This window comes from Artibeus jamaicensis, unplaced genomic scaffold, assembly GCF_021234435.1.
Source record: "Artibeus jamaicensis isolate MK-2021 breed Jamaican fruit bat unplaced genomic scaffold, CSHL_Jam_final contig_525, whole genome shotgun sequence".
Taxonomy (NCBI): domain Eukaryota; kingdom Metazoa; phylum Chordata; class Mammalia; order Chiroptera; family Phyllostomidae; genus Artibeus; species Artibeus jamaicensis.
Genome location: NW_026521874.1, coordinates 2,775,035 through 2,799,569, shown reverse-complemented (window position 1 = coordinate 2,799,569; position 24,535 = coordinate 2,775,035). Strand labels below are relative to the sequence as shown.

The following is a 24,535-nucleotide window of genomic DNA, read 5'->3' as shown; positions in this document are numbered from 1 at the left end:
TTATGGAAAAAAGGCAAAAATGATGTTACTGTAAACTACTGAATTCAAATGGCACATTTTATTTTTAAGACTATCACTTTTTAGGATTAATTTTAGATAAGCTCTAAAGACACATTTATAATCACTGTTAATATGAGCAAAGTTTACTTGAAACAAAGTAAAACCCAAGGTTTCACTCTTGGTTTGAAAAGATTTCAACCTACAAAAAGTTCTAAATTTGTGCAGGAAGAAGAAAAAACCTGAAAGTAAAACTTCCATGCACTCATTTTCAAATGCATTGCAGCTTAAAACATTACCCAGCATGTGCCGTCAAACCGAAGGCACCTGCCCAACACTGGCAAATCCCAGCAGACACTGAAATCTTTCGTTACTTGACAAGTCCCCAGACGTACATTTTATTGGCATGTACTCGGCATAGGTCTCTGCATGGCCCATCTCCTCTTCATCTTCCTCCTCCGGCTCATCTTCCTCTTTTACAACAGGAACCTTCTGCAGCACAGAGAGAGCACCATCAATTCTAGTTCCAGAGAGCGGAGGCCCAGCCAACGAAGAAAATCTCTACTGCGAAAACACCCCCATCTTCAGTCCTGGAAGGATGACACGCCACTTCCATGGTCCCTGAAACTGGGGTCCTGCCTTGCAGCTTCCCTGCTGATCCAATGATGATCACAGACAATCCATGACCTACTCGCACCCCTAATGCACAAAGGGGTCACCACAGGGCTCCACCTTCCCTCCACCATCTCAAATGCTGGCCCCTTTCATTGTGCCCACCACTGGGCTTCCATCCTCACCCGCAGCCCAGTCCAGGACAGGACGAGGGCCAGGTCTGGGGGGCGCAGAGTCTAAGCGTCAGGCCCTACCCTTTTTTCACCTCCACCTGTCTCCTTTCCCTCTGTGCCTAAGGCCAACACCCCAGCAAACTCGGGAGTCTGAAGGTCCCTTGAAAAGACGAGTTTACTGCAGACTCCTGTGTACCCACAGACACAGCCACCACCACACTCAGGGTCCCCTATCAGCCATGCTCCAAACCCTGGCACATCCGACAGTGAACTGGAGCTAGCGGTGAGTACCCCTGGGAAGCAGGAGGAACCCGGACTGTCCCAGCAGACACAGCAAAAGGTCACCACCACCGTGCGTTCCCTTTGTTTCTCTAGAGTGCAGAAGGGACAGGGTGCAACGGGACAGACAAATCCTGAACAAGCTGCTGTTCCCTCCCAGTAAACCCCCAGGAAAGCTCTTTGTGAACACAGGCTTGTTCAAGACAGGGGACAGAGAGGAGGCCGTGAAGGCCAGTGCACCAAGGAGGCAGGAGAAAGAGCAACCCAGCAGGACCTACAGAGAAAGTGGAGGGTGACGTGGCGCTGGAAGGTAAGGGCAGCTCTCCTTTCCTTTTTATTTATCCATTTTTATATAGTCTAGAGCAGAACAGGAAGGCACACAGATGCTCAATAAATGTGGAGAGAAAAAGGGCGGTGGGAGATAAGCATCCAATCAGTATCAACCCACAGAGTGCACAGGGGAAAACCCCATAGAACTGGGAACGTTCTGAGCAAGCACACCGAAGTGAGATCCACGTTCAGAAACGGGAGACAGACGGGGCTGGCCAAAGCAACAGATCTGAGTCCCGGCTGTGCCCTCATTCGACTGGGTGGTCTCAGGCAGGGGCCTCACATTCTGAGCCCCCCCAGCTCCACCTCCCCCACAACGGGAACACATGCCATGTTAAGTGACCAGCCTCCCTCTGTCTCCCTGTACCTTCTCTCTCCCTACATTAAAAAAAATAAATGTTTTTTTATTAAAAAATAAATATATTCTTAAAAATCACCAGGAGTATAATTAGAAGATATGCTGGTAATACATAAGGGTTACAAAACCTTAGAAACATTTGGTAACATTTCTAAGCCAGCTGGACACAAAAGGGCAGCTGCCAGCAAGCTCAGGGTCAAGGAGACACATGGGAACGGGGAGACGGCAGGGCCTGCTGTACCTGCCCAACACGCAAAGCCTGCGCTCACCGCTCAACTGCGGGCACAAGTTACCAGGTAGGGACCGTGGGCACACAGCTGACAAGCACTCCTATTTTTTAAGGGAACCTAGATATCAAGACTTTTGTGTGTTAGCAAAAATTCAAAAATTTTCAAAAATTGTGGACACTAAACACCACACGTATGCACTGGTCTTGGTCCACAGGCTGCCAGTCTGCAATGTGTTCCATGGCCCTTAACTGCGAGCACAATCCAGGACTGCAGCAGATCACGGGGTGACTACGACCCGAGCACTAACTGTGAACAACATATCCTGGGGAAACACGCATTCCTACTTTTCAAAAAAAAACCCCTCTCCAGTAAACTGCTGGCACGCAAGTTTACTTTATGGGGTTTTCCCCTGTGCACTCTGTGGGTTGATACTGATTGGATGCTTATCTCCCACCGCCCTTTTTCTTTCCACATTTATTGAGCATCTGTGTGCCTTCCTGTTCTGCTCTAGACTATATAAAAATGGATAAATAAAAAGGAAAGGAGAGCTGCCCTTACCTTCCAGCGCCACGTCACCCTCCACTTTCTCTGTAGGTCCTGCTGGGTTGCTCTTTCTCCTGGTCCCCAAACGTGGCCTGAGGCACAGCTGCACTGGTGTCCCCAATTCCTGTCCCACCCCCAAGTCCCATCGATCCTCCAACACCGTCATGTGCAGTCATCTCACTGTCTTCTTTTCCTTCCCCTCAGCCTTTCCAACCCCCTAGTTTAGACCCTTATGACCTCCCTCCTGCATTGCTTGGCCAACCTCCTCTCAACCTCCCCCCCGACCCCACTTATCCTAAATCACTAGCAGGTCCCTCCACAATCCGGGGCTGCTGCACCAAGTCCAAAGTCCTCCAAACTCAGCTCAAGACCCCCAAAGCCCAAACCAACCACTCCATCTTCCTGCAAGTCAAGTGTCTGGGCTCCATGTCACCTAAGCACATGGCCACCCCCACCCCCATGTCTATTAATGCTCTAATGTAGTTCCCTCCCCGAGACGCCCCCTTCAGAGTCTCTCCACACTGACCACTGCAGATCGGTGTTTCAGCTGCTCTGAAACACAAAGTCTTCCCAGGCCAGGACGACCTCATCTTTCTCCAAGCGCACAGCCCTCACTGTGAGCAGCACCACATGCCTTCTGCCGTAACTTGCTACTAGAACATGCATTTGTCAAAGTGCATGTTTCTGAGGGGAAGCCATGTAGGACACTTCTTGTAGAAACCTACCACACACACTCAGTATTATAAACTGCGTAGTTATTGAATAAACATACAGAATCAATGGACTCAAAGCATGTAGCATTTCCAAAGTGTAAGAAAAAGATCATATAACTGGTTCATACCTAGACCACCATGTGACCTCACAGCTCACAAACAGCTACGCATGCAGGTTTAGTCCTAAAACGAACAGTTACCAAGTACTTAACTCCATGTTTGTTGTTTTTCACTGCTCAGATCAGTCACAATAAAAAGATGTCAGTAGTGCAACAATGCTATGTCCATCTTGTCAATTTTGCCAGTTTTAACCACCTTGGTTAGAATATGTTAGTTTATTCCAATGAGGTTTAAGCTTAGTTTATATAACTGAGTAGCCCACCTTCACCCAAGGAAAGTTTTCTGAGGACTGTCTTACTTTACTGTTTATTGATCTGAGAGAGCCCGTCGGAGACAGAGACACTGGCTTGCTGTCCCAGAGTTATGCTGGTGTGTGCGTGTCCCTGGTGTGTGTCCCGACCAAAGACCGCACCTGCAACCTGGCGTGTCGGGATGATGCTCTAAGCAACTGAGCTGCCCAGCCAGGGCATCTGAGGGTTGGTAAAAGCACTTTTAGCCAAGTGTACTTTCCTACCACACAAAATACAGACACGGCTTTGACACTCACCATGGTCGGGGAAAAACTCCTCATTTTCATGTCATTTATCCATATTCTTGCTACTTCTTTATTAGAAGACTCTTTCTTTATTGTACCATTGCTTACATCAGCTGAAGGAGAGAGTCAATTTATATTTTAGAACCAAATCTCAATTTCTTTTCCTACGATTTCTTTAAAAATTCAGTAGTTTACCCATTTCCCAAACTGAAAAATACCAATCTGCTTATCACTAACTTAAATTAAGCATAAGAATGAAAACATCCAAAGCTAGGTACCATTGTGGAAGAATCAGCCTTAAAAAGAAATGTGTGCGCAGAAAATATGAAAACCATTTATCAAAAAGATGCCTTATCCAGAACTGTTTGATAGTTCATTTCAGTACAAAGGCCAAGAGCTGGCATTACTTTAAGACACTTCATTCGGTTCTGTGAAAACAAACAAAAACCCAGTGCCCTCACCAAGACAGAGTCCGTCTCACCAGATCTGACGGCCCTCACTAACTTTCAAGGCAAAAGAACTATTTCCAGAAGAAGAAAACCACCGGGAGCTCTGTCTACCTTTCTCTGCACACTCTTCTTAGGCACAGCAGTAGAAACCCTCATCTGAGCCTCGGTCACAGTGGAACTGCTGGTCGAGGAGCCCAGAGCCTCTGGAACTAACTGGCCTCCATCTCTAAGTGCCCCGGAAGCATTTTGGTACACCTGGGGTTCTTGAGATCAGTGTGAAAATCACACCAGGGACACTATTAGCATCTCGTCTATTCTACCAACAGATGAGTTATTTGGGGGCCTGTCACTTGGGAGTCCAAAATGACCAGGATTAAAGTGTTGCAAACGAGGAACACTGCGAACAGAGGCAATAATGTCACTGTGGAGCACGGTCTGTCCCACAGATGTGTGGGAGAGACAGTGAACAGCTTGCAGAGTGACAGACTGTGCTCCAGTGACAGACGGGAACCCAAAGAAAGACTAACGGCTCAGGGCTCTGAAAGGGGCGGGGCCGCACAGATAAGAGATAAAGAAGAACACGCAACACCTTGCTCTTTGCAGTTTCATACTTTAAGAGGTTTCCCTTTCAGCAAAAAGATGACCTTCTACAACACAACCGTACGCTGATCTCCAGTGTCCCCCTGCTCCTTCCCAGCCCTGGCCCAGTCTGACAGAGCTTCCCAGGCTTCCATACAAGGATGCCCTTGGTCTGCAGTCTACCGTCTTCGCAAATGACAGCCCTGCGTGGGGGCAAGTCGCTGCCCCAGCCGTCACTGGGGCAGCTCCCGTGCTCTCCTGCATCCTGCCTTGCTCCCTGGACTCCCTCCCTGCGGCGCACACACCTCCTCCAACTTATGAAAGCACCAGCTGAATGAGGAGCGGAGTGTAACCCCCAGAGAGCCGCTCCCCTCAGGGCAGCAGTCCTTCCCCTCACAAAGCCCAAGACTGCTCATGAAAAGCAGTCTGTACTCACTGATCACCTTTAAGTCTCCCAAGAGCCACCCCAGACACTGCCCTGCACCTCGGCTGGGTCAGGGCCCCAGTCCTGCTTCCCACAGCAGAAAACGGCCATCAGCCCGAAGACAGTTAAGGCGAACGTCACTTTCACTTAGTTCAGGATGACAACACTGATAGTAAGACCACAGCCAAAAAGCACAGCAGCGCAGACCCCAAATGAAGATGAGCGCATCGGGTACTTCAACTGCCTGTCACTGGACACAGTTCCACATCGGCCTACACACACTTTCTGCACCCCCTTCTTCAGAACACCCCTCACTCTTCACTTTATAAACACAAGCAAATTTCAACTGCCAAGCAGTCGATTCTGCCACAGAATTAGATACCGGTCTATAGCAGGTATGAAAATTTACCTCCCACTATCAGAAAAATAAAGCAGCTGTTTGAAAGGAGGAACTATCCTACTCAAAGCCCATCACCTCATTCCACAAGCCTGATGGAATGTGCTAGTATAAGACAGTGGTCAGCTCAGGGTATCACCGAGGTCAGAGTCACTCTCTCCAACAGAGCCCATCGTGGTTTGAGTCCATGACAGGGACTCAAAGACTACTCAGTTCAATGGAGAAGATAAGGAAAAAATATCCCTCTTAAGAATTCACATTTTTCGGCTTCTAAAAATATATTATTAAAACTTGATATAGCGAGAGTTAAAAAAAGACAAATTCATCTATTTTACCCTTCAAAACGACCTAACTGTACTAAATATGAAGCCTCCTCTGAGCACCACACCTGAAACGGTGACCGCGCCCTGCCCCGCACGCCATTCCCCAGCTCTCTCCATGGTGCCCGCCCCCAGCGCCCTGCAGAGCGCAAGCTCCGTGGCAGCAGAGACTCAAACCGTTCTCTCGGCCACGGCCTCAAAACCCCAGAACAGTGCTCGGCACACAGGTGCTCTGTAAGTATTTGCTGACTGAACCAGCGACAACAAAAAAAACCACTCCTGAGAAGAAAACTAACGATAAAATCTACATTCTTCATGCATAAACGAATCCCTAAAAAAAGTGTGATCAAACCACTGCTGCGCCCTTCCCTCTACACCGAAACCTACCCTTGAAGTGTCCTGGATCAGCTGGCAGTAATGGTTGTATGATTCTGTGACTACACTAAAATCCACTCAAGTGCATACTTTAACAAGTGGTAACAAAAAAGTACGTGAGTTCACCCTTCAAAGAAAATATAATATTATTTTATAAGGAAAGTATGCATTTTGAAAGAGAATTTCCTAAAAACACGACTACCTACAAGCAATGAAGCCAAACCATGAGACTGTGAAGGTCTGAGTTAAAGTATCAAACTATCAGTTCAAAAGCCTGTGAACCTCAAGCACGGTCCAAGGACCACCGGCAACAGCACCTCCAACAAGCTATTAGAAATGCAGACTCCCGGCCCCATCCCAGACCTACTGAACAGACTGTTTCTGAACAAGATCCCCAAGTGACTCACAGACACACAAAGTTTGAGAAGCGCTGGTTTAAAGGACTGAGAAAAATGTTCACCAGGCATTCACAATACATAAAACTGGGGGACTTCCGCCAAGATGGAGGTGTAGGTGGAAGCACTACACCTTCTCACACAACTAAGTTTAAAAACAACAAAGTTTTAGCAATAAAAACGCAGCCAAACCACAGAAAATTGAACTATACGGAAGTCTGACAACAACGAACCCCTCAGCCAAACTGGTAAGAGGGGCAGAGCCAGCAGCAGAGCGAGGCTGGGCAGGACAGATCCACCGGACCAACCCGGATGCACCACCCAGGTGCGCCAGCAGCCGTGGGTGGATCCCAGGTGTGGAGAAGCGGGTAGACCCACTAAGGGCGCAAGGCGGCGGACCCACTGAGGGCTGACCACGGTCACACATTCACGTGCAGATAAACCGGTGAAGGAGCGATCGGTGAGACAGACTGCAGGCCCCAGTGGCAGGAAACGGCGGAGGGAACCGCCATTGTACCTCTGACCCCGCCCCCACATACAGCATCGCAAACCAGCGACCTGGGTGGCCTCTCTCTGACCCGTCCTCACCTGCAGCATCACAAATCAGCGACCTGGGTAGCCCCGCCCTGGTGAACACCTCCTCATACGTAACAGGCACAAACAGATCAAAACATGGCTCAAGAACAACTCAGAGCCCCAGAGCTGATATATCTAAGTGATGAAGAAATAGCCAAACTTTCAGATGTACTGTTCAAAACACTGGTGATTAGGATGCTCACAGAACTGGTTGATTTTAGTCATAAATTGGAGGAACATATGAAGGCTAAACTAATTGAAATGAACAGAAATGCATAGGAAACCAATAGTAATGGAAAGGAAACTGGTACTCAAATCAAAGGAGTGGACCAGAAAGAGGAAAAAAATGACCAAACAGAAAAGGATGAAGAAACAAGAATTCAAAAAAATGAGGAGAGGCTTAGGAACCTTCAGGACATCTTTAAATGTTCCAACATCCGAATTATAGAGGTGCCAGAAGGGGAAGAGGAACAGCCATGAGTGGAAAACTTATTTGAACAAATAATAAAGGAGAACTTCCCCAATCTGGCAAAGGAAATAGACTTCTGGGAAATCCAGGAAGCTCAGAGAGTCCCAAAGAAGTTGGACCCAAGAAGGAACACACCAAGGCACGACCAAGGTATGTCATCATTACATTAGCCAAGATTAAAATGAAGGAGAGAATCCTAGAAGCAGCAAGAGATAAGGGGACAGTCACCTACAAAGGAGTTCCCATCAGACTGTCAGTGGATTTCTCAAAAGAGACCTTACAGGCAAGAAGGGGCTGGAAAGAGGTATTCCAAGTCATGAAATCCAAAGACCTACAACCAAGATTGCTCTATCCAGCAAAGCTTTCATTTAGAATGGAAGGACAGATAAAGTGCTTCTCAGATAAGATCAAATTCAAGGTGTTTGTCATCACCAAGCCCTTATTATGTGAAATGTTAAAGGGACTTATCTAAGAAAAAGAAGTTAAAGAAACATGAACAGTGAAAGGACAGCAAACTCACAGTTATTAACCACCACACCTAAAACAAAAGCAAACTAAAAGGACAGCTAGATCAGGAGTGGAAACATAGAAATGAAGATCATGTGGAGGGTTAGCAACAGGGGAGTGGGAGGAGGAGAAGGGGGGAGAAGGTACAGAAAATAAGTAGCATAGATGGTAGGTAGAAAATAGATAGGGGAGGGCAAGAATAGTAGGGGAAATGTAAAATCTAAAGAACTTGAGACACGTGGTCATAAACTAAAGGGGGGGAATGGTGGGGGAGGGGTGTGCAGGGTGGAGGGGAATGAAGGGGGGAAATAGAACAACTGTAATGACATAATCAATAAAATATATTTCTAAAAAAACCACAATGAAAAAAAAAACAACGTAAAACAGATCTCAAGATGCTGACGAAGCCACTTAGTAATTCCGCACTTCGTTTCAAAGCTAAATACTAAGGCTTCTTAACTTTTGCTTTCCTTGACCTGTACAAAGACTAAATACCACAGGCAGACAAGAGACACCACTGCGAACAGAAAGACTTACTAGCTGCCGTTGCAACGGGCTGAGCAATATTAGCTGGTGGCTTCAGTTTCATGAGTTCGTTCAGACTGTTGTTTTTCAGCAGGTCCTTCAGTTGAACCTGGTCCTTTGGAGGTGCAGAGGTCACGGCATTTCGTGCTGCTGGTGCTGAGACTGCAGGGCGTGTGTTTGCAGTGGTCTGGATGAACTTTGTCAAAGTGATGGTTTGCCTGTGACTAGTTGTTACAGGTGGTGTTTTAGTCATTACAATGGTAGATCCCAAGGTCGGAAGCTGATTTATCTGATTCAGCACAAATGTTGTTGTAGATGGAGGCTGCTGCTGTAGTGGAAAGACAAGCACATGCATCACACTGCTGAAAAATGCTTTCTCCTCCAATACAGCCTATACCCATAAACACAGTGCGCCACGTAAAATCCAAAACGGACTTTCATTCTTGCCTAACCATTGGCACTTCATCTTAATTAAACATAAGCCAAATAAACTACCAAGTTAAAATACACCATTCTGAGGAAAGAATGGTATGGGGTGGTGTGATATCTTATACAACTGTCGGGGCAAGCAAACGTCACATGGGACGTGCAGTAACCCTACAGAACGCGAGGGCCGGGGCAGGAGGAATGTAAAATGTCAGCGCTGCCGCAGCAAGGCAGATGACACGAGGAAAGCCCCAAGGCCTCTGGAGGCCTGGGCTCCCTGTGGACCACTGCCCCTTTCTAGCATCTCATGACTCCTGTCCAAGTGCTCTGTTTGCTCTCACACGGACGACACGGATGTTTAGAACTTAACAAGATGAAACCATCAAGCAGGGTTTTAAACGCCCACATCACAAAAATGACCCAGCTATGTAAACCACAAACACTGGCAATAACATAAGCACTACCTCTGAGCCTAAAACAAAGCTGCACAGCGTTTCTACAGGGTGGGGGTGGGAGCTGGATGAAGATGGAAAAAAGGTCAAGATTTACGGATAACAGGACTACAAGCAACTACAGTACAACTGAGATACTTTAATAAATTTAAGTGTCTTTCTATTTCCTTTCCACCTCAAACTACCTTGTTTTTCCATGATGCCTATAATAAGAGTCTTCTGGCTACTACTTATCACTTTTACATAAAACTCTCAAAACAATAATTTACCACAAAGTCATCAAATTTTAACCAGTTTGTCCAATAATTTTATACCACTCCACTTAAGTTAATAACTGCTGTATTTAGGGTAAGGTCAGAGGAAATCTGCATTTAGAGCACAATTAAAAGTTATAAAAGTTAAATATACCGACATAAAAGTTATATATACCGACAACTATAACAGCATAATCAAAATATAAAAAGGAAAAGAAAAAGTTACATATACCAATGAACAAAAGCTGAAATAAACTAGCAAAATTGAAAAGTGCAGTGGGATAATGCATAGTTGATCTTTTATTTCATAAATTTTGTATCATTTGCAATAGTAAATCTGTTTTGTCCAAATTATCTTTTGAACAATGTAACTATGATAAGAATGGAACAAATGTTTTTACAAAGTAGGAGATGACAGCAGAATATTGCGAAAGAAGTAGCAAAAGACAGAACTACTAAGATAAAACTGCTCATACTTTCTCACTACACTCCTAAACTATGTCTGGAGTAAGGCCAAATCTAAGTAATTCTTACCCTAACATTTAACAGTGCTGGGCTAGGTACCGCCTCCGGTTCCTGTTTAACGGGAGCTGCTGCTTCAGTCTCCAAACCTAGTTCTAACGTACTGAGTGGCACTGACTGGAGAGAAAACAACATTGAGAAAAATAAAGAATGACACAGTGAATTCCATTTCAAGAACAAGAGATGTATTTATTTCATTAAAACAAAGAGCCCTGGCTGGTGGGGCTCAGTGGACTGAGCACCGGCCTGCGAACCAAAGGGTGGCCGGTTTGATTCCCAAGTCAGGGCACATGCCTGGGTTGCAGGCCAGGTCCCTGGTTGGAGGGCGCACAAGAGGCAACCACACATTGAAGTTTGTCTCTCTCTCTCTCTTCCTCCCTTCCCCTCTATAAAAGTAAATAAATAAAATCTTAAAAACAAATAAAATAAACAAAACGAAGTCAGCCTTCACTTTCAAACAGAGTGGAAGAGCACAGATGCCAGGTTGGAGCTGCCGTCTCTGCGAGTCTTTGCAGAGTTGCACTAATACCAGAGTCTCCCTTTTGCTTTCAGAAAACGTGTACAGCGAAACTCGGAAAAATGTCCCTATTCAGTACATAGAGACGAACTAGTAAGGAGATGAACCATCCTCCTAGAAAACTCCACAAACAACTCATCTCTTACTCTTACATACATAGCACAGCGAAACAAAAATTACCTCAATTTTCACTGCAAATGTTTTTCACCTCGTGAGTTAAGACTAATACTAACATTAAACCTGCAGCCCTGGCTGATGTGGCTCAGTGGATTGGATGCTGGCCATGCCAAACAGAGTCACTGGTTCAATTCCCAATCAGGGCACATGCCTGGTTTACGGGCCAGGTCCCCAGTAGGGGGCACACAAGAGGCAACCACATGCTGATGTTTCTCTCCTACTCTTTTTCCCACACTACCCCTCTATATAAAAATAAATGAACAAAATCTTTTTGAAAACCTTCATATGTATATTTAAAATTAGGGCATAATAATATCTACTTTTATAAGTACAAATTAAGATGAAGAAAACCCCTACTTTTCAGAGGCTTAGGAAAACTCACTTACCTGGTGAACTGGAGGGGGAGGTGTTGGAGTTGCAAGCCCTGCATCTCCACCATCGATATCGAAGAGGTCATTTGGACTAATTCCACTCTCACTCAAAGCAGCAAGCAGTAAATCTTGCCCTGGCTCCACCATCTTTAGAACAAAATATTAAATATTAACATAACAAACTTAAAATGACAATTAACTCTCTTCTACATACAAACCAACATTTTTTGCCAGACCCATTCATTATTTATGAAGAACGTGAAGCATGTGAGGCAAAAAGGATGAAAACAGCCTCTGATCCCCAAACCTACATTAAGACAGAAGGGACGGAACAGTGTGAAAACCACTGCAAGAACGTGTCCGTAAGACAGGGTGGGAACCGAAGGAAACACTGCGCCTTGCCTAGGGAGGGAGGCCACGCAGACGACCGTGGAGTTGAGTCTCAGCGAAGAAACTGCCTGGGGGACCAGGATCTTCAGGACAGTGTACTCAGTCTCCTGGAGGCACTGGGCGACGCCAACCCTCTTCAAGACCAGCAGCAGAGGAACGGCCTCAGCAGACCAGGAGGGCCTCTGCACTGCACCGGCGGGGGCCCGAAGGCCAAGGATGGGGCAGGGATTTCAGGGTATTTAGAAAGGAGATTCCCTAAGAGCAGATTTAAATAAATGCTCAAATTAGGAGAATTAAAAAAAAAAGAGTTGATGGGTAATTAGAAAAGTAATCCAAAGTTGAGCCCAGGAGACCTGAAAGATGAGTCACATGGATTTTAGGGGAAATGCCTATGTAGGAGCAAGCAACCACATTTCACGGTAGGGTTTCCCAACTGTCCTCTCAGGAGCAAGATCAAAGCATCCTGCCACCAACAGGGAACAAAACTTCAACAGCACTTTCTCAATTTTAACTTTTCTCATTAATGTATTGAAAATAACCGATTAGTATATACACAAAAGTCTTATGGGAAGTCTGTCATTCTTCTCAGAAAACTAATTTCATGTTATATAAGCAATATACTAATTTTTCAGCTGGGGCATTTATTCTTTTTTTTTTTTTTTTTAATCTTTTTTTTTTTTTTAAAGATTTTATTTATTTATCTTTAGAGGGGAAGAGGGGAAGGAGAGAGGGAGAGAAAATTATGTTGCCTTTTCATCCCCGCAGGGCCATTTATTCTTATACAACAAAACTAAATGCCAGTGTTTCGTTATGTCCTACAAAAAGAAAGGTGTCAGCCAAGAACGCCATGACCATGACTCCCACACGCAAGGACCACGGTATTAGGTGAAAGCATGATACTTAACCAAGAAACCCTTCACTAGGTAGGTCTATTATCACACATGCTTGTGTATCGTGCAAAAAAAAAGTTGTCACGGACACATGAATGAATTTAAGGTAGAAAACCACAGACATCCAGAATTGAACCTCAGGGCAGACCTGCTGTTTCGAGGATGGGAGGAAGGACAGAGAGCCCAGAGACTTACCCGAGAAAGGGGAAGAAGTCTAAGGGAGACCAAAGCTTGAGCAGGAAGGCGGAAGGAGAGGGAGCGGACAGTTACGAAGCGTCTCATACAAGCCTGACACAGTGTTAGGTTCTTCATGCACATCACGAGAGCACAACCCGAGGCAAGATAAAAAACCGAGGCTCAGAAAACTTTAATTACCTGGCCAGTGTCACCCACCCACATCTAGATGGTTCAAAGCCCATTTGTTCTCTTTTCAATGCTTAGATCAAGAAGTCAATGCTGGCCTTGCCAAGTGGCTCAGTTGGCTGGAGCACTAAAAGATTGCGAGTTCGATCCCAGGTCAGGGAGCATAAGGGAAGCAACAGATCACTGTTTCTCTCTCACACTGATGTTTCTCTCTCCCCCCCCCCACTTCCTTTCTCTCTAAAAGTCAGTAAGGATTTTTTTTTTAAGGTGAGTTTTTTTTTTTTAATTTAAGAAGTTTCAACACTGAAAATTGGAAGAGGATGGAATCTTAGCAAGATGGAAATAGTAGGAAAGAACCGACCATCAGAGACAAACAGCAGAAATGTCCCGAGACGGACTTACAATAAAGTTAATCCACTTTTCTAACAGACATAGTTGACCATACTTTACAATTTATCTAAGTACACAGTAAAAATACATATCACGAGAGCTTAAGCAATGCTTTAAGAAACAGTTTCAATCCATACAATACCTCATTAGGACCCGTGGGAATAGGGGGTCTTGGCCCATTTGCTCTGGCTAATCTTGACCTAAATTAACAGAACTCGAGACTCTCGAAATGTCATCCTCTAAAAGTAAATACTGCCCTGGCTGGTGCAGCTCAGTGGATTGAGCGCGGGCCTGAGAACCAAAGGATTGAGGCTCGATTCCCAGTCAGGGCACATTCCTGGGTTGCAAGCTAGTTCCCAGCAGGGGACACATGACAGGCAACCATACATTGATGATTTCTCTCCCTCTCTCCTTCCCTTACCCTCTAAAGATAAATAAATAAAATATTTTTTAAAAAGTAAATACTGGAAATAGTTTATTTACATTTGAAACAAAAGCACATTGTTTTAAACCAGTGTCTGGTAAACTACAGACCACAGACTGCTTGGAGGTCCCAGGGCCCATTAATTCATCAGATACGCACCAAGCCTCATCTATTTATATTCTCGAGTACAGAAATGTTACTAATGAAACCAAAAAAATTCACTAAAAAGTGTGACTGAATTAATGAGAGCTTTCTGAAATATACTCTTTAAACAATGAGCATTAAAAGTACAAAAATATCTTTGCCCTACCTGGTGTGGCTCAGTGGACTGAGCACCAGCCTGCGCACAGAAAGGTCTCCATGTCAATTCCCAGTCAGGGCACATGCCTGGGTTGCGGGCCAGGTCCCCAGTTGGGGGCATGCAAAAGGCAACCAATTGATGTCTCTCTCACACATTGATGTTTCTCGCCCTCTCTCTCTCTCCTCCTCGCTCTCAAAAGGTAAATAAAAATAAAATCTCAAAAAAAGACCCCAAACCCTAAGACTACCTGTAGATTATACCAAATTGTCATGAAAAGTTGAATTCAAAATTGCTAATAAACTTAATCCTGTTTGTTAGCTGAGAGTTGCTCTCACATGTTGACAACATATAATTAAAAATACACATTTTTTCACGGAAGGGAGGAATCTGGGGGAGAAATCTGTTGGTGTTTCAGACCAGAAATGACGGCGCCAGTTCAGTCACCCACAATTCACTCAGAGAAGCCACAACCTGAGGCCTCTGATCTGAGAAGTGACTTCACAATGACAACATCTGTAAAAGACATTTTCTTTTATAAGCTATTGATAAAAGACGTTTTCACTTTATATACGTTTTACACATGAAGAAAATCTAGGGAATATCTCCTCTCTCAGCCAAGCGGGCACAAACTCTCTAGCTGCACTTTTTTTGCAGTGAGGAGCAAAAGGGGTAGAGAGGGACCATGTGTGCCACCCTCTAACTCCAGGAGGCAAAACTCATCATATCTAATCATGTTCTTATATTGAAATTACTACAGACTCATGGAATTTAAATGCTCAGGCTGAGAGAGCCCTTAAAAGGTGATACTACCCAATTTTCTCCTCCTCAGTTTACAAATAAGTAGGATTTATTCCTGAGGGAAAACATGTTCACTCTATAGCCATGTATAAATACACAAGTACATATAAATACACGTATAAAATATACAAGTATCATATAAATGCAAATACTGTTAAGTGTAAGAGAACTGTGTTACAATGTGTCAAAAAGGATTTCACAGACCTCAGATGACACTCAACATGTAGCAATCTAACAAACTCAAAAGTTACTAACAGCAGTGATTCTATGGCATCTCAAACAATGGACAACCAAATGGCTCCATTTTTATTTCAAATACATTTGAAAATACCACCTATTTCAAAATAGTACACTATGCAACAATGACAAGTAAGAAACAAGGACACAGGAGTAGAGAGAAACTAAGAGCCATCCTTGGCAGGCAGAGAATCCCGAGGAAACAATAGCCAATCGGAAGAATGAAAGGATTCGGTTCCCCCTGAGAAGACCAACACCGAAACCTATCGGCCGGGACAAGGTTTCTCTTGTTGAGACCTAACACAGACCTTTAGTCTACACTCCAGGCAGACGGATGGATACAAGGGACCAGTCCGCAGCGGCAGCAGCACACGACAGAGGCTAAGGAAACTGTGGAGTCACACAGAACACCTGGGTTCAAATACTGGCTCCATCACCCACTGGCAGTACAACAGGGTCAAGTAATATTCTGTGACTCGGTTTCCTCAACTTCCATGGGAAGAAAATAGAACCTTCACAGGATTGCTGTGCTGTCTGAAATAAATGTTAGCGACTATCATTTTGATAAACATTACTATCATGTCCAAGACGTGTCTTCTTTCATATTGCTGATGCAACTGTATTTCCCAGAATACAAACTATTTGTTGTCAATCTATTCAATAATTAACTTCTACATTAATTCTACAAAATACTACTTCCCGTTTTACCTAAAGTGTCACACAGCCAGTTTATTCATTTGATCGGTTAGTGTCTTGGGGACAATAATAGACACCTTTAATGCACACAGAAAATACCACTTAGTAAGTATCTTTGCCTTTTTTCTCATTATTTGATAGTGCCAAGCCATGTCTGATTTTTTATTCAGCTTCAATTTTGCCATTATGCAGCCCAGATGTGATGACTGACATATAATTTAAGAATCTGAAAGACCCTGGGTGGCATAACTCAATGGATTGAGTGCAGGCCTGCAAACCTTTGAAAGTCACTGGTTCAATTCCCAGTCAAGGCACATTGCAGGTCAAGGTCCCCAGGTGGGGGTATGTGAGAGATGACCAACAGATCTCCCTCTCTTTCTCCCTCCCTCCCCTCTCTAAAAATAAAAAATAAAAAAATAAAAAAAAGAACTTGAAGGCTAGTGATCCACTTAGAATTTAGCTGATTAACAGTCCATCAACAAGTATTTATTAACTGAGTGCTGCTCAAGAATATGAGAAAAAGTCAGTATGAAGTTCCTCAAAGCTGGTTTTATTTACCTAAAAAGATATAATTTATATTTTTTAAACACCTAATTCTCAAGGGAGCAATTGCTCAAAGTGCCCCTCCTCCCACTCTCATTGCAAAACCTATAGGAAGCAAGGGTTCAGGAAGAATCTGTAGATCATGAATAATTTTCCAAAAACTCTTCACAAAAGAAACAGAAGAACCAGGGGAGGAAATGAAACTGATCACCTCCATCACATTCACAGGGACAAGGCCTTCTTCAGGTTTAGTACAGGGTTGAACTTTTTTTCTCTTTTAACCCTCAAGATAGCCCATGAGTAAATGCTGCCCATTATCCCCTTGTCACAGATGAGAAACTGAGGCCTAGAGAGGACGTGTAACAAGGTCACAACAACACCAGAGTAGAACAGAATTACAAACCCAAGAGGGTCTGACATGTCCCTCTAAGATTCTGTACTCCTAACCTCATACCAGTATTTTTCAAACTGCTGGCCACAACGTAGTGGGTTGTCCAATCAATTCAGCAAACCACGACCAGTATTCTTAAACATTTCAGCATAGAAACAGAAAATTAGTGCATAGCATGTAGCAAGAGATGTTATTGTATGAAATGAGTTATTCAGTTCCATGCATATATACATACAAAGTCACAATGTAAAACGTATTTCTTACTGTAGTACATAGTAAAAAAGTTTGGGGGAAAATGCCCTGTGCTATATGCTACCTCCAAAAAAATAAATAAGTTAATGTGATAGTTTAAAAAAAGATTTTATTTATTTATTTGTAGACAAAGGGGAAAGGAAGGAGAAAGACTGGGATAAAAACATAAGCATGAGAGATAGATATGTTGCCTCTTGTACGCCCCCAACTGGGGACCTGGCCAGCAACCAAGCATGTGTCCTGACTGGGAACTGAACTGGCGACCTTTTGGTTCATAGGCTGATGTTCAATCCACTGAGCCACAACAGTCAGGGCTGATGGGTTCTGAACTGTATCTTATTCATAAAATAGGTTCTGCTCTTAAAGAGCCTTTCTTTTCCACCTACAGAGAATTCAACCACAAAGTGAACCTGTCAATTAGCATTAAAAAAACAAAAAAACAAAGAACATTGCCAAAACCTTAGGATTACATCATCTTGGTTATTAATTTACTATTGAATATAAAAGCAGTTCCTCTCAAAAAGTATCTTTACTTCTGGCAGGCATAGCATGGGAACGCACAGAGCCTCGTGAAAAGTCAGATCCCTCGGATTCGAGTGTGCATGTCCTTCACAGGTGGCAGGTCTGAAATCAAAGCTCAATCTAGATACCGAGAACTGGCAACAGTTATCTGTAGCTTTAGGAGAATCTTTCTCAAAATTCATTATTGATTTTATGGAGGGAAGGGAGAAGGAGACAGGTGGAGGGAGGGAGGGGGAGAGAGAGAGAGAGAAACATCATTTTGTTGTTCTACTTACTTGTGCTCTCACTGGGGGTACATGCCCTGACTGGGGATCAAACTTGCAACCTTGGTGTGCCAGGACAATGCTGTAACTAGTGGAGCTATCCGGCCAGGGCCATGAATCATTTTTTAAAGAGGAGGTAAAAGAACCTCCATAGTAACCGTGGTAAAATAGTCATTTCAGCAAAACCTTTGAAACATGTAAAACTGGCCCAGGCTAGGTGGCTCAGCTGTTGACTAGAGCATGAACCTGACAGCCAAGGCTGCAGGTTAGATTCCAGTCGGGCGCACACAAGAATCAGCCAATGAATATGTAAAACAACAAATCGATGACTGTCTCTCACCAAAAATCAGTAAATTAATTTTTTTAACGTAGCCCTGACTGATGTAGCTCAGTTGGTTGGATGTCCTGCAAAGCAAAAAGACTGCCGGTTGATTCCTGGTTTGCAGGTTCCCCCCAGATCAGGATGCGTTTGAGAGGTGACCAACTGATGTTTCTCTCTCACACTGATATCTCTCCCTCTCTCTAAAAAATAAAGTCTTTTAAAAAGTGAAAATATGTGTAAAATTGCCTGACATAACAACGGTCAATGAATGAATGAATGAATGAATGAACTGCAAGCCACTAAGCCTCTCTTTTTAGGGCTTACCCAGCAACTAATGTAAAACTTATTTAAAACTGTGATGAGAATCACGTGGCATAAAACTAGACTGAGAGATGAAAAACAGAAGCCAGAGAAAAAGTAAAAATGTCTTACCTTCGGTAAGGTACAATTGGGAAAATTTTTTATACACGAAAGTAAAACATTCCCTTGCTTAGAAAACTAATGTCCCACTCCAGGCACTAGTACCAAATCCTGCATTTTGCCCTAGAAATGCTGTACCACTATCTTTTGTGAAATAATGATGGTTTCCCCCGCAGCTTACGAAAACCAGTTCTGCTGGCCACCGGTTCAGATCTGACAAAAATAACTTGGAAAAAATGCGGTCCCTCCCCTCTCTTAGCTGGCTTTGCGTGTGTCTGCGGAGTCCGGGCTACGGGCGCCCGGGCAGCTCCGGCTTTGACAGCGCGCAGCGCCCTCCGGGCGACCCCGTTAGCAGCCCCATTCCGTCTCTAACTCCGATCGTCTAGAGAGTACGAAACATTTAACTAAACATAAACTGCCAATAATCAACTTTCAAAGGTCAAAGGGGACCCAGTTTTCCACCTTCCCTCATCAACACGTGTTCAGTACAAACTTCCGGGTGCTGTTACAATTGGCTGCGCAATTCAATGGATAAAATCGTTGCTTTCCTTGACTCCCATTTTCTCGCCCGTTCTTTTCCCACGTTTCTCCACCAGCGACTCCCCAAAACAAAAGCCGCCCACAGTAGACGGAGCACGCCCATGAAAAGAGCTTCTCTGCGAAGATCAAGTTAGTGGTCCGCAAACATTCCCCAAACAGAAGCACAAAGCCGGGGTGGGGAGGGGAGGGGCTGCACGGCCAGGGAAGAAACAATCGCAAGCTCGGGAACATCCGCAGCTCCTCAGCGGTTAAACCGACCCCAAACCACTTCTGGGAAACCACCCGCACACGGTGCTTTGGGGAACTTTGGGTTCCAGTTACGACTGACACTCTGAAAGTGAGCAAACCCCAACTGCCCTTCTCCTGCACAGAGATGCTGCGGGTCGGGAGACGAGCTTGCTCGCTAGAAGCAAAATTGCCCTCAAGACCGGGTGAGACGTGAAAGGGGTCCCCACGTGTCCCGCGTACCTTCCCCACAGCCCCGGGCGCCGGGTGATCACAAACTGCCGGTGCAGGTCCAGACTTGGGGCGACCCTGTTGTCGCCTCCCACACTCGCCCTAGACCTGGCAGCAGGACTTTTGGAGGACTGCAGAGCTCACTCTCCTGCGGGTCCGGGACCTCACAAACCCCGTGTCGAACGGGGCAAGGAAGAAAGGCGACCCAAGTGGCGCCTGAGCCGGGGTCCGCACACCCTGCCTCCTCGCCCAAAGTGGGTGCCTCCGGCCCGGGACAGCGGGGGCCCGTCAGCCCCACACGGCGACCACAGGGCCCGGCGCTGACGGGCGGAGGAAGCGAGCGCGGCGGGACAGCCGCCGGGACCGTGACCCCGAGGCCCCCAGAACGAGCAGCTGAGGGAGCGGCGAGAGAGGCCCCAAACCAGGGTGAGGTGGCGGCCCCCCCCAGCCCGGCCCCGCACAGCTCCCTAAGGAGGGTGGGAGTGGGAGGTTGTCCGGGAGAGCGAGTGCAGAAGCAGAAGAGGGTTCAGGAGAGGACTTACTTTCCCCGCGGGATGCGACGCCAGTACAGCTTCTCCCGGGCGGCGAAGCTTGAAGAACCACAGGCGACAGGAGCGGAGGCGGCGGTGGCGGCGGCAGCAGCGGCGTCCGGCTCTGCCTACCTCCCCGCCGCCATCTTGACGCCCCTCCCCCCAGCCCCCCGCCCCGCCAGGCGCGGAGGGGGTGGGGCGACGGATGAGGCGCAGCGCGCGCCGCGCGCCCCACGTGACTTCCTCCCTCCCCCACCTCGCTCCCCCGCGCCCCTCTCCGCCCCGCCTCCCTCCCTCCCAGGCAAAGGGAGATGATATACCCCCCCCATCTTGACCGCCCCCTGCCTTCGCCGCCAAACACGGACTCCGCTGGCTCCCGTCGCCCTGGTACCAGTGGTTAGATCCAAGGAAATTCCGGAACCGAAAGGTCCATTACCGCGGCTCCAGGGTGGGAGAGGGTGAGGGGGCCGGGTTTCCGAGAAGGGGGAGGGGGAAGGCTAAGGCCGCTGAGGAGAGTCACGTGTCTACTGCTTCCGCTGGCGCTCGAAAGACCTCGCGAGAATTCCGTTTCCCCTCCCTTTCTACCCCGCTGGCTGTCGGGAAGAAGGTCCGAGCCTTGGGTGCCACGCGCAGGCCCGCTTGTGGGCCGGGCGCATGCGTTCCGCACCTGCTTTCAAAGTCGGGCTAGGAGGGGTCTGAAGCTGTTTTCAAATCCCCTTTGGTGTTATGTCTTCGGCGCAGGAAGTTACCGACTGCCTTCTCTTGTTACTTTGGGAAACTCTTCATTATATAGTCAACCCTAGAAAAAAAAATGTTCGCATGTGCGTTACTTGTTCGCTCGTTCAAAGCACTTTATTCAGTGTGAAACCACAAGGGACTCAGGGCCGTTCGGAGGCAGACTACCATTATCATATCCTAAGGAGAGGTGAGCGCCGTCAGCCCCACTTTTTGCCGCGCCCACACCCGATAACCCGAAGATACTACTGCCCTCAGTGATTGCTACAGAGTGCCTTGACCCAATGTCTGTAGTCTGTTGCTACCACCTCTCATTTTCTTATAACGACCTAACAGAATAAACACATTTACTTCTTGGTAACCCTTTTGTAAAGTCATTCTGAGAATGCTGTTTGACTCTGTTGCTTAGGTAATTGGCATGCCCGGGTAATTCTTGCCCCCTACTGGCGGCGCATCGCACTCGCCTTGTGTTGAAACCACAGCGTTGGGACGCTCAGAGGTTAAGGTGTGAGCTCTTCAGGACAAACGGGGCCGGGAGTAGTCACGGCAAGAATGATTGTGGATCTTCCAACGTAACGTTTATAGACATAAATACGTATTGTATATGTGTATTCACATAGGTAAACTAATTGCTTTGCTAACAACTTTCCTTCCATTATTTCATTTCATTCTCACACACACACACACAAAATCTATAAAGGTAAAAATAGTCCCTAAAAACTAGACCTTCATCTGTCGTGTTCACTGCTATTCTCTAGACTAGTTTATGGCCTAGTGTAGGTGACAACAATTACAAATCTGTCACATTGTGAAAGGAGGAAAAAATACGGAAGGATGCAGCAAAGAAAGAAATCTGAGACACTGTAGCTAGTGCACCAGCGTCCTCTGAGCTTGGTTGGAACAATTCAGTCTCAGCGTGGCTCCCACACCATAGCTGCACACGAGGACTAGATGAGTACTCTATCCCGAAAGCAGAGGTCTAACCTAGAAACTCACACCTTTTGTGTTACTTTCTAAGCATCCAAGCCAGATCCTTGCGGCCATCTCTGCATAAGCCCAACCTTGAACCAATGTAAAAGAGTGGTGTGTCAGTGGACATTTATAATAGAGCTTTTATAATTTGTGCGTAATATTTGTGTGCACAAGAAGTTGTATTGAGATGGGAACTGAGATGCTGCTGGAAGGGATTCAGGGAAATCCCCATTCAGGCGTGGCGCTGACTGCCTCTCATCCATGGGCACGCACGCTTCTCACTCCAACAAATGCTTAGTGAGCTTCTGCTTTGTGCCAGAGACTACATTAGAGGTCAGGAACACAAATATAGGAAAAACAAGTCAAGGAGGTGGCAGTGGATGGTCCCTGCCCTTCAGATTAACACCTTTACAGTCTAGTGGGCACTGACCAAAACATTCCCCAAAGTCTAACCGTGGAACTGACAGTGGGACAGAGACGCCAACAGAGCCATCATCAAGGCGTGTGATCTCAAGGAGTCAAGGAAGGCTTCCTTGAGAGCGTGAGGACGGAGCTCAGAAGTAGGCGTGCACCTGGCAGAGAGAAGCACCTGCATTCCTGGGAGAGGAACCAGCACTTGCAAAGCAAGGAGGAGGGGCAGTCACAAGGCAAGTGCGGCAGTTCCCCTGATGCTGCTTCTCAGCTCCCCACCTCCGCCTCTAGCCCCGCTCTGTGGTGCACAGTAAAACCACGGTTCTGCCCCTCCAGCTGTCGCAGGGGTCACTTGCCACAGGGAGTGCTCCAGGAACACTGCCGGGCTGCAGGGCGGGAAGAGTTTCCTGCCAGCATTATCCCAGCAACACTTCCCCCTGACTGCTGTTTCCTTCCCAGAGCAGCGGCCTCCCAGACAGGAGGACTAGCAAGAGCCCCCTCCTTGAAGTCAGGACTTGGTGTAATTGCTGAGTGGAAACCCCACCAACCCTTCCCTCTGTTCCCTGAGCCGCAGCGGTGAGAGCTGCTTCCTGCAGATGCTACCTCAGGGATGGCTTCAGGTTTTCTCTCTACCCTTTCTGTTACCTAGTTAACCAGTTGATATGTAGTTAACAATTTCTTCTACTTTCTCTGCATTGAATAACTGGTGTGGTTTCTGTCTCCCGTCTGAACCTTGACTGACGTAGCAAGTCAAAAGTAGTTATCAGTAGATTTGCAAAAGTAGGTGAAGGCCATTCTCAAAGAGCCTTCTTCTAGGTGGGTTTGGGCTTCACTCTTCAGGCCCCAGGGGCCTGCCGTGGTTGGTATGTATTGGGCGAGGATCGTTGGGGGCAGTCTAGCAGGTCTAAGAACTGGGCCGCAGTATGAAGACAGGTCGAGAGAAGTTACGACAGAACCTAAACCAGAGCAGAGTCGTTGAGCAATAGAAGAGGGCCAAATTCAAGAAATATTTAGGCGGTCAAGCCAGCCCGACACGGTGGCTGGCTGGATAGGACTGGGGGGGGGGGGAGGAAGGGTTAGAGGATGACATCTCTGTGTGTGGCTCTGGCTTGAGTGCCATTAACTGAAACGATGACAGGTCTGAAGAGGAAGCAGCACCCTTGGCTTTAGGTATGGGGAATATGTTTACTTATTGCTATGTAATATAAATGATCCCCAAATGTAATGACTTAACAGAACATTTTCTTATTTCTCATGATCCTGCCAGCTGAACAGTTCTTCTGCTGGTCTTGCTAATAGTCACTTGTGTGACTATAATCAGCTGATGGATCAGCTGTGAGCTGGGCTCTGCAGGAATGCTAGGACAGCCGTATTTCTCTCTCTATGTGTGGTCTCCCAGCAGCCTCTCCGTGGTTCTTAAATGGTGGCTCAGGGGTCCGAAGAACATGAAAGTAAAAGTTTCCACTGGCCTGGCCAGTAGCTAAGTTGATTAGAACATCACCATGATACACCAAGGTTGAACTGCCAAGGTTGCAGGTTCGATCCCCAGTCACATGCCTGGGTTGCAGGCCAGTTTCCAACGGGGACACACAGAGGCAACCATACATTGTTTCTCTCCCTCTCTCCTTCCCTTCCCCTCTAAAGATGGATGAATAAAATCTTATTTAAAAAAAAACTAAAAATACCCCTGACTGGCGTAGCTCAGTGGATTGAGCGCGGGCCTGCGAACCAGACAATTGTGGTTCGATTCCCAGTCAGGGCACATGCCTGGGTTGCAAGCTGGTCCCCTGCAGGCCAGTTCCCAGCAGGGGACGCACGAAAGGCAGCTATACATTGATGTTTCTCCTCCTCTCTCCTTCCCTTCCTCTCTAAAGATTAAAAAAAAAAAAAAAAAAAACTAAAAATAAGTAAAAATAAAGCATATGTGGATATAGCAGTTTGACAAGATAGCCATTTAGCAGTGAATAAAATCAAGTTTCAAAATTGAAAACGGATTCACAGAGCAGGGGAGAGAAAAGGGATTTGGACAAAGAGGGCAGCACCATTTTCAAGGGCCTCCATCAT

At 46.2% G+C, this 24,535-nt stretch overlaps 1 protein-coding gene across 5 annotated transcripts in view; it reads right to left on the bottom strand.

The window, feature by feature from the left end:
- The window catches only part of SBNO1 (strawberry notch homolog 1), a 50,786-nt gene extending 30,253 nt beyond the window's left edge, over positions 1-20,533 (bottom strand). Inside the window, exons 1-6 of one of the 5 annotated variants that reach the window (XM_053669758.1) lie at positions 20,366-20,533; positions 11,641-11,772; positions 10,573-10,677; positions 8,919-9,234; positions 3,903-4,003; positions 393-486 (exon numbers count right to left, since the gene is read on the bottom strand). In XM_053669758.1, coding sequence (XP_053525733.1) covers positions 393-486; positions 3,903-4,003; positions 8,919-9,234; positions 10,573-10,677; positions 11,641-11,772 — 748 coding nt within the window. In that variant the 5' untranslated portion in view covers positions 20,366-20,533. Of the gene's footprint in view, positions 1-392; positions 490-3,902; positions 4,004-8,918; positions 9,235-10,572; positions 10,678-11,640; positions 11,773-20,365 lie in introns of all 5 variants that reach the window. The other 4 variants (XM_037160877.2, XM_053669757.1, XM_053669759.1 and 1 more) reach the window with 4 other exon arrangements.
- Between the last annotated feature and the right edge of the window lie 4,002 nt (positions 20,534-24,535).